Below are 14,267 nucleotides of genomic sequence, written 5' to 3' on the forward strand. Positions count from 1 at the left end.
ATATCACAAACATGGATGAGAAGACTCAATATCAACATAAAGATGTGTATTTTCCCAAATTCCATAAGGATTTTTGAGAGCCCTTGTCAAACCAAAACGACAAAATGTATGTGTTGGGGCAGGAGACATTTCTCTGCCTGTAAAGTCCCAGTATGATGCAGGGAGAGGCAAATATCAATGGAATACAATGGGGATCCTAGAAACACACAGTGTGTGTGTGTGTGTGTGTGTGTGTGTGTGTGTGTGTATACAATAAAGGGGGCATCATAAACCAGTGGGGAAAGGATGGAAGGCTCAGTAAATGGCATCCAGAAACTGACTTTCTATTGGAGTGAAAAATACATGCCTAATTCAAGTGGATTAAAGAATAAATAAGGCAAACAAATATTTCAGACTCTTAGAAATATATATGTGCATATATATAATATTTGTATGATCTCAGGGTAGGGAAGGAGTTCTTAGATAAGCAATAATAAAGCACTACTCATAAGGGAAAAAACTGATCTGTGACTCTCTCAAAATTTAAACAGCCATATAGCAGAAGACACTGTAGATTTGATTAAAAGACAAGCTACAGACTAGGAAGAAATATCTGTAACATATATAACAAAGGACTAGTACTAAAAGAACTTCTACAAACCATTAAGAAAAAGACCCCCCCAACTTGCAAAAGAAAAGAAAAATGGGCAAAATATATGAATAAGAAATTTTCAGCAGAAGAAACTCAAATAGCCAATAAGAAAATTGACATATGTAAATCAAAACGATTATAAGATAAAAATTTAAGTCAAGGTAGATAAAAATAAAAACATATATCAATGCCAAGTGTTTGTGAGCATGTTGGGAAATGGGAACCTTAATATGCTGCTGGTACATTCACAATTTGGAAGGCAATTTGGCAATATCTCATCAAGTTGAAAATGCACACACCTTATAACCTATCGGTTCCACTACTGGACATATATTCTAGTATAGGCTCCCCAAATACAGCTGTACAACCTGTGGAATACCTATCATCTTGCTGCTAATGTGCAAGGCGACAACTTTTCCTAAAGAAATTCTCACACTTGTGCATACATAGGTCATATGTACAAGGATGTTCTTTGCAACATTCTTTATAATAGTGGAAAATATTAGAAACTACCTAAATGTCCATTAGTAAGGTGATAGATGAATAAAATGGGGTATATTCTAATAACATAATACTACACAGTGATAAAAATGAATGATCCTAATTTATATTAACAAGGAAATATCTCCAAAACCTATTGTTGAGTGAATCAAAGCAAGTGGTAGAATGATATTTTTAAAGGTTACAAATTGTATTAATTATAAACACATACAAAAGTATATTCTATATATTTATGAGTATACAGGTATTAAAATTTTTTTAAATACGAACTGATAAGCCGCACACCAAATTCATAATCGTGGTTGCTTCTGAGGAGAGAGTGAAGGAAGAGAGAGGAAAGGGAACTTCAACTACTTCAAGTTTATTTGGGTGTTTTGCTTTATTTAAACAACACAGTTGAAGTAAATAGGTCAAAGTATTCTCATTTGGATTTGATTTTTTGGTTTTTTTTTCAAACAAAAAGCACACAAGCCATAGCAATGAAAGAAAATCAGTACTACAATAGAAAATTTTAGGATGCTTTGGAAATGCATAACAGTGGGGTAACCAACTCTAACTGGGGTCAGCTAAGACTTCCAGGAGGAAATGGGAATTACCCTGATAAAGGGGATGGGAAGAGCATTCCAGGTAGAGGGAATGGCATGTGCAAACTCAGAAGTCAGAGAGAATGAAGTGTGTTTGAGGAAGTGAATACAGGTCAATGACCAGGAAAGAGTGGAGAAGACGAGAGAGATGAGGCTGCCAAACCTGTATGTTTTTGTTTGTTTCCTTTTTTACAGATGTGGAAATAAAGCCCTAGTAAGGGGAGTAGAACTAGGCCTGCTAACTCCCTGTCATTTGCTCCATGATAATAATAATGATGTGCCAGTCTCTACAAAGTACTATAAATACGCCCTCTCATGTAATCTCATTACAACCTATAAGGATATTTTCTTCCCCAAACAGATGATGAAACTGAAGCCTATAGAAGTTAAGAAATATGCTCAAGGTCACAATGACAGAGGCCAGATCCCACAAGGCCTTGTGCGCTACACTAAGCAGGTTGGACTTTTTCCTAAGGAGACATTGGTAAGTGTGTTAGGTTCCTATTGCTGCTGTAATTGCCACAAACAGGGTGACTTAAAACAACACAAATGTATTAGCTCATGGTCCTTGAGGTCAGAAGTCCAAAGTGGGTCTCACTAGGCTAAAATTAAGGTGTCAGCAGGGCTGAGTTTCTTCTGGAGGCTTTAGGAGAGAATCTGTTTCTTTGCTTTTCCACCGGCATTTCTTGGCCCATGGCCCCCTTCCATCTTCAAAGCCAGCAATAGTACCACTCTAACCTCTGCTTATGTCATCACCTTCCCTCTGACTTTTGTTTTCCCTCTTCCACTTATAAGGACACTTGTAATTACACTGGTCCTACCTGAACAATCCAGGGTAATCTTTCCATTTCATGGTCCCCAGATTAGCAACTTTAATTCCATCTGTAGCCTTAGCTCCCCCTTTCTATGTAACATAACATATTCACAATTTCCAGGAGTTAGAGCATGGACATCTTTGAGGGGACCATTATTTTGCCTACCACAATGAACCACTAAAGGGTCTTACGCAAGGAAATGACAAGGTGAGACCTGCACTTTAGTATCTTTTTATTATTGGTTTTATAAAACAAATTGGGCTTTGCTACAATAACACTTTCAAAGGCTGAACAGTTCATAGATATTAAATGCGTTAAATCTAATAACTATACCTGGGTTATTTTTTTCAGGTCTTTTAACCTGATAGAGTTCTTTCATACATGTGACTTGGTTATTTTTCCCAACAACCAAGTAGAAGTTTAAAGTGCTCTTATAATTGCCCCTTTATGGATGAGGAAACAGACCCAGGGGCATTTGGTCACCTGCCCAGTTTCACATTGCTGCTAAGGCGAGGACCATGACGAGGAACTAGACTTTGGGTCCACTAATCAGAATTTCTTTAGGTCGTCCATGGGGTGGGGCATTCTGAGAAATCAGCATATCTTTGGTGCAATTTTTCATCTATAACCTGGTGCCCAATAAATATTTGTTGAGTGGATGAATAGCCACTGTCTGTAGCACAGACAGTGATTTCCAAGGCAGGAAAACCAGGAATCATTCTAGAATGCCTCCCTTTCCCTCCCACATCCAATCTATCTGCAAATCTTATCTGCTGCACTTCCAAAATATTAATATACACTGAGTCTGTCCCCTTCTGTCCAGCTTCTAGGCCCCCATTTTTTCCCAGGGCACCATCATCATCTCCTGCTTGGGCTGCCACAGTAAGCTTCTCACTGGCCTCCCTGCTTTGCCTCTTTAATCTGCGCTACAGATAGGGAACAAAGTGATGGGCTTACAATGTAAATCAGATGATATGGCTTCCCCAGTTAAATTTTCCAGTTGGCTTCTTTCCATCATATGGAGGAGAAAACCCTACACCCCCAATCATGGCCATACATGGTCCTGCACGCTAGATCGCCACTCTCCTCTTCTGCCTCATTCTTACCGCTTCCCTTTGGCTCCCTCCCCTCCAGTCCCACTGGCTCTTCCCAAAGGCCAAGCTTTTCCCACCACAGAGACTTTGCCCATGCTGTTCTTTCTGTTGGAAATCTCTCCACTCTTTAAATAGCTGGGTTCTTCATCTATGCCAGGTCTCAGTTTAAATGTTACTTATTTGGAGAGGTTCTTCCTGCCCTGCTTTTGGGTCCTTCATAGAAAATTGTGACCATTTGTAAATGCTTTATTTGTCTATTTGCTTATTTTGTTTTCCTTCCCTCCCAGACCTGAGATGCTCAATATGTAGTTACCAGCCAGATATGGCTCTGAAGCATTTGACACGTAGCTGTTCTGAATTGAGGTGTGCTCTACGTGTAAAATACACACTGGATTTTAAAGACTTAATACAATAAAAAGGATGCAAAATATGTCATTAACAAATTTTAAATACTGACTACATGTTGAAATATTTTTAATATATTGGGTTATTATCAACCTGTTTTTATCAACCTGTTTCCTTTTTTAATGTGGTTTCTAGAAAATTTTAAATTTCACATGTTGCTCACATTGCATTTCCATTGGGCAGTGCTGGTCTGGACTGTTAGCCAGTGAAGGTAGGAACCTGTGTCCCCAGAACCTACCATGTAGTAGGTGCTAAGTATTTGTTGAATAATTTGGTTTTTATGAGAGCCCTGGGCACAGACAGAGCTGAGACAGGCAGTTCCATGTACATTGTGAATTTGAGGAATAAAGAAACACAAAAGAGTTTCATTTTTCTCCAGTCGCTGTATTTCAAACAGGTTCGGTCAGCTGTCTGTCCTGCTCTGTACTGACATTCCTCCTATAGTCACCTGCTACTACAGGTGGGGGGCTGATGGCTGGAGGAGCCAAGCTGGTTCCACTGCTTCTATTTCAGGCCCATAGGAGGTGTCTGGTCTCAGCTCTGGTCCTAGTAGCTTGAAGAGCTCACCTCAACACACTGATACACACAGATAGGGTAGTGGTGACCCCAAGAGGACTTGCCCAGGGTCACCCACTAGGTTAGAGGTGAAAAGGAACTGGAACCTTGGTCTCCATACTCACCTTCCAGGACTCTAGCCTCCAACTACATCCTGTTGTAGTCACCTTTACTCCCAGGGACCCAGGCGACTGCAATCCTCCCCTCACATTTACCTCTGACTTCTTGGGGGCCCTGAGGATAGGTATGTCTGGTTCACGGCAGAACTGACCCAAATGGCACTATCCACATAGAAACCAAAGCGGATGGGAGGAAGGGATGGGAGGATGGATGAATGGATGGATGGATGGATGGATGGATGGATGGATGGATGGATGGATGGATGGATGAGTAAATGAATGGACCTCCAGATAGGAGGACAGACAGTTGTGTGAGTGGGGGAGGAGGATGGTTAGTTGGTAGGATGCCTTCATAGGGCGCAGGTCGGGAGACGTGATTACTGAAGGAAGTAATTACCCACTTTTCCTGTCTCAAACAGAATCTGAAGATCAGAGGACCCATAGCTGTCAAAGTTCAGCCCCCATCGTGTTTCTGCTAGAAAACCGAGGCCGAAGGAGCTGGGTGCTTTGCCCCAGGGCCCGCAGTGAAGTCCAGGCAGAACCGGAATTGTAATCTGAGTCTCTGAGACCGCGGCTGGGGGCTCTTTCCGCCCCCAACCCCGCCAGCGCCTGACAGTGCCAGGGTGGGGGGAGTGCCCCCGCCCCCATCTCCGGAGGTATTGGTCCCACGCGGCTCCAACAAGCTGCCGTTGTCCCGCGGGCTCTGGGTCCCGCACACTGGGGCTTTGTCCAGCCCCCCGCCGCGACCCACGGGAGGGGCCCCCACATGACCGAGGCGGTAGGAGGAGCTTGCGGCGGCAGCGGCGGCGGCGGTTCCACCATCATTTCCCTTCTTAGCCCGCAGTCCGCGGGCAGTGGCGGCGGCGGCGGCGGTAGCTGCTGGGCAGGGCTGGGCGGGGCCGCGGACGCCAGGCCCCCTGTTCCCCGCCAGGCTGCAGGAGCTGGGCCTGGGCCATCAGGGGAGCTGTAACTCGAGCGCTCTCCAGGCGGCGAGCTGGGGTGCGCCCGGACCCCCGCCCCCGGGATCATGGGGAATGGCATGACCAAGGTAGGGTGGGGGGATCGCGCAGCCCACACCTGCCCACCCCCAGTTCCCGTCCCGGTGCCCGCCTGGGACTGGGTCGCTCTGCCCCCCTCTGACCTTCTGGCTCTCCCTGAATCTGTGTGTCTACGCCTCTGTCTCCCTAGGACTCTGAGATTGTATACATACTCTGGAACTATATCTCTCTCTGACTGCGTATCTCTGTGTCTCTGTCTCTCTATGGTCTCGGTCTCCCACTGTCTGTCTCTGCCTGTTTCATGACTCTGTATTTCTTGCTGTGCCTTTCTGTGATTCCCTGTAACTCCCAGACCGCCTCCCCTCCCCACCCGCAGTCTCTTTCTCTGGCTCCATGTGTCTGTCTCCCTTGTCTCTGACTCCTTGGACCCTCTCTCTGGAGATGCTTGTCCATCCTTCCTCCCCTCTACCTCTGCATAACCCTCCTCCTGTTCCTGCCTTCCCACTCTCCTCAGACCTCCCTCCCACCCACCCTGGCAGGTTCACCTGTCCCCCCTTGCCCCCTTCTCTATGCTCCTCCTACCCTCTCCCCCAAGGTCTTTGAGCCCCTCTGTGCTCTTTCACCCCTACAAAGCCAGCCTCCCATGGTGTCCTCTCCTGCCCTCCCCATCCCTCTCACAGAGAGTCCGGGCCCATGATAGGGAGGAGAGTGCTCCCTGAGTCCTGAGGTCCAGACACCCTTCATGGGACAGAGAAGCCCTGGGACAGGCCCCAGCCATTGGGGTAGGATGGGCTGTTCCCCTACCCCGCTAACCCTGACCGTCTCTCCTGTAGGTACTTCCTGGACTCTACCTCGGAAACTTCATTGGTGAGCACCGCCCACTCTGTCCCAAGGCCATGGCACTCTGCCTGTCCCAGGCCCATGTCCACCATTCCTGCTCTGGCCCACGCACCTTGGAGGAGCTTAGGAATGGGGCTGGGGGCAGGGAAGTGATACCAGGCTGGGAGGGGGAAAGAGCTCCTGAGGACTAAAGGGTAAGTGGGTGAGGGCGTGCCCCAGTGCAAAGGGCTCAGAACACTGATGCTGGGCAAGCCTGCATCTGCCCTGAGCCTTTGCCTCTCCCTCAGCACAAGGCCCACTGCCTCTATGGGCTCTTCCAGCTCTGAGGTTCTGGGGTGAGGTCTGTTTGGAGGTGTTGCTTCTAGCTGGGAAACTGGGGACCCTTCCCCCCACAACTGCCTGCTCAGAGGAGAGGTCCTGGAAAGTGGACTGTACCTCAGAAATTTCCCTGGTGAGCACTGCCCACTCTGTCCCAAGGCCATGCATTCTGCCTGTCTCAGGCCACAGAAACAAGCTGGTCCAGGGTTTAGGGGACCCAAGGTGGGAAAAGTCACTTCTATCTGCGGAGTCAGAGAACGCTTCAGAGAGGGAGGGGCATCTGAACTGGGACAGGGCCTTCCACCCTGTCCCCCACTGGCTTAGGTGCTCCACTCTCATAAACCCTGATTCCGTCCTCCCTTGGAGCTAACTCAGCAGCTCACTCCACACTGATTTCTGAGTATTTGGCTAAGTAAAGTCTGAATCCCCATGAGGGCAGGGGCCATGAAGTTGACCGCGTACCCCCATGCCCCAGCCCAGGCTGCACGTAGTAAGCACTCAGTAAATGTGTTGAATGAAGACGTGGACACATGGAGAAAGAGAGGATGTGTGTTATTTACTCTGGTTATAAAAGGTCTGTGAAATCCAGCCCGTAGAGATGACAACTGATAGCAACATGGGGGATACCCCGAGGTCACTTTTCATATCTCTTTGTAAATACAGATTTAAAACAAAATGTAAACCTACGCTGCATGCTGTTCTGTAACCTGTGTTTCCCACGTAGTAATATATTGTGGACATCCATGCACAACAGCACATAGAGATCATTCTAGTGGCTGCATACCGTGTTTCCCTGAAAATAAGACCAGGACTTATATTAATTTTTGCTCCAAAAGATGCATTAGGGCTTATGTTCAGGGGATGTCATCCTGAAAAATCATGCTAGGGGCTTGTTTTCCGGTTAGGTCTTATTTTCGGGGAAGCACGGTAGTAATCAAATATATGCCTTTTTTTTTTTAATCCGGCTCTCTTTTGATGGACATTTAGCTTGTTCTCATTTTTAACTATTTCTGATGTGTTTACTGTTATAAGCAGCACTGCAGAGACTCTCGCCCTCTACACATGGCCTTTGTGTGAGCAAATGCTTCTCTAGACAAGATTCCTAGAAGTAGAATTGCTGGGTCAAGGATATGCCAGGGAATGGTTTTGCGATGGAAAGAACAGCGTGGGCAAGGTGGGGGAGATGCCAAACTGTGACTTGTGGGTGCCCCAGAGCTTAGGGGTTTGGCAGGACCTGTCATGCTGGGAGCAGGAAGTGGCGAAGGATTGGGGAGTTGGTGGAGGGTCAGCCAAGGGGCGGGGAGGAGAGCTGGCAGGGAGCTCCAGTCTCACTTGGCCACCAGGAACACATAAGTCACACCTGCCAGATTGGCTCAAGCTTCATGTTTCTTTCAGATGCCAAAGACCCGGATCAACTGGGCCGGAATAAGATCACACATATCATCTCCATTCATGAGTCACCCCAGCCTCTGCTGCAGGTACTCCTTACCCCCATCCCAGGGCTGTGCATAGATGAGGAGGGGAGCTTCTGAACCCCCACAGGACCCATTTACCATGTACCTACTGTGTGCCACGTCCTATATTGCCTTCCTGACCCATGCTAACTTATTCGGTTAAAAACTGGCCTGTTGAATGTTAGTATCCCTATTTGATACCTATTTGGCAACTGAGGCCCAGAGAGGTTAAGTAATTTGCCGAAACTCACACATCCAGGCAGCGAAGGAGCTGGAATTTGAACACAGGCCATCTGGCCCCAGACACCTCACAATGAACCATAAAAAGTCCCCTGCATAGGCTTCCCATTGCCCAACTGAATAGATAACTCCAAATGAATGATTCTGGGCTTTGTGTCTTGCTGTGTGACCTGGAGCTGTGACTTTACCTCTCTGGGCCTCTGATGCCTCAGCCCTATCTGCTCCCAGGGGGCTGTTGTGAGAAGGCAAAGGGGCTGTGGGATGGTGAAGATGCCTTGCATGCTGTAAGGCCACCCCACTGGAGTGGTGGGTGCTGGTAATATCGAGTCCTGGAAAAGAGGGAGTAAGAGTGTTATAACCCAGAAGAGGAAAGCAGGAAATCCAGACCACAGATGCTGGAGTCAGGAGGCCCATCTTCCCCATTTATTCTCTCTGTAACCTTGTGCACAGGACTTCACCTCTCTGAGCCTCAGCTGCCTGATCTGTAAAAGGAATTTTATAACAGTACCGACCTCACTAAGTTGTTGAGGGCCACAGGATGGGTGCTCAACAAATTACAGCTAATATAATAACAAAGTTAATCGTACTCTTATCCCATAAACAGAATCCCTTCCTTCTTATCTGTTAGAGTCTGTATCACCTTCTGAAGGGAAAGAATTGTGGGTGGGAAAGGGTTCTGGAGATCTGAGATCCAGACCAGGTTCTCTCACAGATATGCTCTGTGACCTTGGCAGGATCCTTCCCCTCTCTGGGCCTTAGTTTCCCTATGTGTCTGATTTGATAATCTCTAAGAGCAACCTCCAATAATCTGCGATTCTCAATGTCATTCAAAGAAGAAATTTCCAGGTCAATGGAGTCTGATTTTGATTTATAGTACAGGCTCATTTGGGAGTAATTGCAGTCACTAGATTGCATAAGGAAGGTTGTCAAGTCATGAATACATTTACTAATGAAATGAGTGCTTGCAAAATGAATCCCTGCTCCAATAGCCCTCCCCTCTTCTCACAAGCATCTGTCCTGCCTCATCCATCAGTGAATTTACCAGTTAGGGTTTGGTAATGCCGTGCAAACCCAGAGCAAATGTGTTGCAAAATGAAATTGCAAACCTTGCAAAAGATGCAGAATTGCGTGACCTTGGGGAAAGTGAGTTAGAAAAAGGCTGGACTCTCACATGAAGCCATTCACAAATGAGGATCTGGGGGGTGGGGGGGGGGGTCCCTTAGCTACTGGCCCAGGCACCTGAAAAGAACCATTTGAATATCAAATGATTAAGAGAGGTCCTTGAAAAAAGTGATGAGGTTCTTGGAACATGGGCAAAAATGCTCTTTATGGTCTTGTGTGAAGGTGAAGCATGAAGTGAAGGATGTCAAAGCAAGTTTGTTGGAAAAACCACTAACAATTCACTGCTTGATTATTTTAATGATTAGCACAAAGTTTTATAACCACAGTTCATGAACTATAAACTTATTTTCATAATTTTTGTTTCTTTTCAAGAAAATAAAATCTGCTTTGCCCTTCTCACTATGCAATTTTGTAATCCTCATTTGGAGGGGTGTCGCTTTAAGTGGCCCTTTCCCAGCTATTAAATGAAAGGTCCTTGGATCCTTTTTAATCAAGTCCTCAGGAGGTTCTAGAATTACAGACGGTCAGAGCTGAGAAGCCCTCAGAGATGGCATCTACCCTCTTTGGACAGAGAGAACAGTGACCCAGAGAGGGGCAGGAACTGGCCTGGGGTCAGGAGGTGCTTGGGCAGCCCAGGCTGGGGTGAGGGGGTGCAGGCAAGCCCCCACCACTGCCTGTGTGTGTTTTGTACTTGCAGGACATAACCTACCTTCGCATCCCAGTGGCTGACACCCCTGAGGTACCCATGTAAGTTCCCTGGGATAGACCTGCAGAGAGACAGACAGCTGCCTCCTGTGGTGGTGGGAGGGAAGGTGGGAGGTGGTCTGAGGGAGGACAGAGAGGACTCAGGCCAGAAAGCTGTCCTGGGACCCCAGCATAGCTGGTCATCCAGGCCCAAGTTTGATTCTGTCTCAGATACTCCCTTGCCTATGCCCCTAACCAAGACCCTTCACCTCCCAGAGCTGAGTCTCTTCAGCTATGATATGGAGAATGTACCCTGTCTCGCAGGATAAGTTGCACCAGAAGACTTGAAAAGGTCAGACTCAGCCTGTTCCTGGCCTTGGAGTTAAGACAGACATCTGGGTTCTAGCCAGGCTTTGCCGTTTACCTGCTGTGTGACCTTGGGCAAATTGCTTCCCTTCTCTGAGAGGGAAAATGGGGGCATGATTAGCATTAAGGAATCTTTCTAAGATCAGATGACACAGATTGAGGGTCCAAGACAGGGCCTAGAATATAATGGGGGCTCAGAACACAGGATTTTTGTTCATGTTAGCAGCAATTCCCCCAGCCTAGGAAGGACCCAGACAAGACACCCCCGCCCCTTGGGAATCTTGCTGCTAACCCCCTCGCGAACCATCATTGTCCCCTGTGTACTCTGATTGCAGAGCCCAGAGGAAAGGGGACTCCTCTGTTTCCTCCCACCCATTTCCTTGAAAGGTCAAGATAAACCCCTCATGAAAACAGGATCCACAGGACCCACACTAGGCGGTGCTCCTGCTTCTGTGATGGGCTCTGCCATGATTGGCCTCTCTCAGCGCCTGAAATGCCACCACTATTGTTTCACACACACCCCCCTCCGTATGATAGTATTGGCCACTACTCACAGCACATGCTAGCTGACCTGAGGACCCCTAGGCTCTTTGTGTCTTGCCATCCCATAAATGGGGAGGGGTACAACTCCTCGGAGACCTGCTCCCGACCCTATTGCTTTCTTCTCTAGCAAAAAGCACTTCAAAGAATGTATCAACTTCATCCACTGTTGCCGCCTCAGTGGGGGGAACTGCCTTGTGCACTGGTGAGTTATGAGGGGAGCAGAGGGAAAGGAAATAAGTAGCTGTCCTTCATCCCCAACACACACTCTTCCTATGAGGAGGGAGGAACCTGTCCAGCTATCACAATGCCTGACAATCCACCATTCATCTGATAGAGACCCACAGGGGACTCAAAGCAGGGCTCTGTCTTTTACCAGCTGTGTGGCCAGGGCCAAATAGCTGTTTCTCTCTCATTTCCTCATCTGCAAAATGGGGAAAAGCATGCTGACATGATGGGCTATTGGGAGAGATAGGTGGGGTCATGCAGGTAGCTGAACACCCTCCAATAGTTCCAGGTTCCTCTCCTCCCCTCCAGGCCTTTGAGACGATAGTGCAGGGCAGTGGCAAACTCCGGGCTGGGAAACAGGACCCCCAAGTCTTCCTAGGGGCCCCTGGCCCAGTGTACGTCATTCATTCCATAACTTCTCACTGACTACCTACCCCACGCGGGAGTCCCAGCCATAGAAACAGCTCCCTCCTGCTTATCTCTCATTCTTTCTTCCTCCTTCCCACAGGCCATCTCCCTGTTCTTCAAATCCGCCAGGCTCCCACCTCATGGTCTTCCTATACACTGCCCAGAGCATTATTAATCTTTATCCCTCTTTCAGGACTCAGCTTGATAGCACTTCCTTGGGAACACCTTCCCTAATTCCCCCACCACCAGTAGATTAATAACTCTTCCTATACCATCTCCTAGCCCCTGGACTCATCTTCAGAGTAATTACCACCACCTGAAATCATTTCCCAGTTAGTGTCTGTCTCTGCCAGCCATACTGTAAGCCCCAGGACAGTAGAGACCATGTCTGTTTTACTCCCCCACTTTATCGCAATCATCTGAAAAATAACAGATGACCAGGAAGTGTTGGTTGAATGAATGAATGAATGAATGAATGAATGAATGAATGAATGAAGTGATGTTTTTCACTCAGGCTTTTAATGTGGGATAATGGGAGATTCTCCAGGCAGAGGGAACAGAATGGACAAAGGTCTGGAGGTGGGAAGACAGTTCCAGGCAGGTTCCTTGTGGTTGTAGCTCAGGAGGCAAGGGTGGGAAAGCTGAAGTGGGGACGGGGTGTTAGGGGTGAGGCACAGAGGAGATTGGACCTTACCTAAAGCTTGGGGGGGGGGGTCCCAGCTTTGCAGGTATCTCCCGTAGCACCACCATCGTGACGGCCTATGTGATGACGGTGACGGGGCTAGGCTGGCGGGACGTGCTTGAAGCCATCAAATCCAACCGGCCCATTGCCAACCCCAACCCAGGCTTTAGGCAGCAGCTCGAAGAGTTTGGTTGGGGCAGTTCGCGGAAGGTAGGGGCTGGGGCAGGGGCTGGGACAGGGATGGGGCAAAGGCAGGGGTTGGGGTGTGGTGGGAGACTCTTCTTCCCACTTGAGCTGAGCACTGATTGGAAAGAATTTAGCCTGTGCTTCAGACCTAGCAGAAGATTTTCCTGGGGTCTCAAACCCATGGCCCTTGGTTAATATAGCACCTAGGTGTGTTTTGTTTGGATAGCAGATGTTTTCTTTGCCTTTTTAATTTAGAATTTGAATGCCTTTGAGGCAGATGAGACCCAGGTCCCAGAACTGCCTGCTCTACCTGCCTGGAACATGATGGCATTTGAGTATTTGGCCTCTTTGGGGAGAAATGTCCATCTCCTACTCCACCTGTGGGTCCTTGATGAGGCCAAAGCAGTTCCTTCTCTTATTATGCCACTGGGCAGATGGCATATGGAGATGTCAGGAACTGAGGCGTCCCTGGGAACAAGGAATGAGAAATAGAGACAGAGAGAAGAGCAGCAAGTGCAGGAAGGTTCTCATCAGGTGGTGGGCTGGTACCCACAGGCTTATCTGCAAGGCTGCTTTAGGGAAGAGGCAGGCAAGGAAGAGGCACCGTGTAAGTGGAGTTGCTGTGCAGGAGAATGGGTTAATGTGGTCCCCACTGTACAGGCAGGGGAGTCACTTAAGCAGTTCTGGAAGATGGAGTATCAAAGGGGAAGGGGATTCAGGGAGAGGGAAGGGAATCATGGGAGGGGGCGCTCACTGAGGGCGATGGAAACTCAGAAGGGAGGTTAAGAGGATGCTCAGGAAGGCGAGGGGCTTAACGAGGTGTGGAAAGCTCGAAGGAGGGCGGCAGCTATGAGGATTGGGGAGGGGACCGGGCTGGAGGCCGGGCACCGACCCCGGCACCCCTACATCCCTACCCCAGCTTCGCCGGCAGCTAGAGGAGCGCTTCGGCGAGAGCCCGTTCCGCGACGAGGAGGAGATGCGCGCGCTGCTGCCGCTGTGCAAGCGCTGCCGGCGAGGCTCTGCCACCTCCGCCGCCTCCCCGGCACCGCAGCCTTCAGCCTCCGAGGGAACCCTGCAGGGCCTAGTGCCGCGCACGCCCCGGGAAGCCCACGGGCCGCTGCCACTGCTGGCGCGGGTCAAGCAGACTTTTTCTTGCCTTCCGCGGTGTCTGTCCCGCAAAGGCGGCAAGTGAGGATCCTGCCCGTCTTCTTCCCGACTGGTGTCCTGCGGGGTGGGCCGTCTGGGCCTCCCACGGCCTCCATAACAGGCCCAGAGCCTGTGGGAGCCCCGCGGCGGCCTGATCCCTGCCCCTGCCCCGTGTCCGCCCTGCTTGTCTGCGTCTGCAATAGTGTGTCCTCCGTCTGTGCGTCTCCGTGTCTGGGCCGGCCTGCTGCAACCACCTGGTGCCTTAGTCCTTGGACGAGGGGCGGAGGCACCCGGGCCTCCCCTCTTAAAGGCTGTGCGAGTGGAAGTGGAAGTGGGTGGGTGGGTAGGTAG

General features: G+C 48.8%; 1 protein-coding gene across 1 annotated transcript; it reads left to right on the plus strand.

Moving 5' to 3' along the window:
• Nucleotides 1-5,490: 5,490 nt before the first annotated feature.
• DUSP15 (dual specificity phosphatase 15) lies at nucleotides 5,491-14,242 on the plus strand. Its single transcript, XM_019748513.3, has 7 exons — nucleotides 5,491-5,752; nucleotides 6,536-6,569; nucleotides 8,256-8,338; nucleotides 10,374-10,423; nucleotides 11,397-11,471; nucleotides 12,623-12,794; nucleotides 13,690-14,242. The coding sequence occupies exons 1-7, from the start codon at nucleotides 5,732-5,734 to the stop codon at nucleotides 13,960-13,962; spliced, it is 708 nt and encodes a 235-aa protein (XP_019604072.1). The 5' UTR covers nucleotides 5,491-5,731; the 3' UTR covers nucleotides 13,963-14,242.
• Nucleotides 14,243-14,267: the final 25 nt, after the last annotated feature.

Source organism: Rhinolophus sinicus, chromosome 13, assembly GCF_057876585.1.
Source record: "Rhinolophus sinicus isolate RSI-liver-muscle chromosome 13, RSI-T2T, whole genome shotgun sequence".
In the NCBI taxonomy this organism is placed as follows: Eukaryota; Metazoa; Chordata; class Mammalia; order Chiroptera; family Rhinolophidae; genus Rhinolophus; species Rhinolophus sinicus.

What these genes read in the sequence shown, in the direction of transcription:
- DUSP15 (XM_019748513.3), top strand. Translation starts at nt 5,732, where the DNA reads ATGGGGAATGGCATGACCAAG. An exon ending in TGGGGAATGGCATGACCAAG is followed by an intron (nt 5,753 to 6,535) that starts GTAGGGTGGGGG and finishes TCTCTCCTGTAG; the next exon opens with GTACTTCCTGGACTCTACCT. An exon ending in CTACCTCGGAAACTTCATTG is followed by an intron (nt 6,570 to 8,255) that starts GTGAGCACCGCC and finishes TGTTTCTTTCAG; the next exon opens with ATGCCAAAGACCCGGATCAA.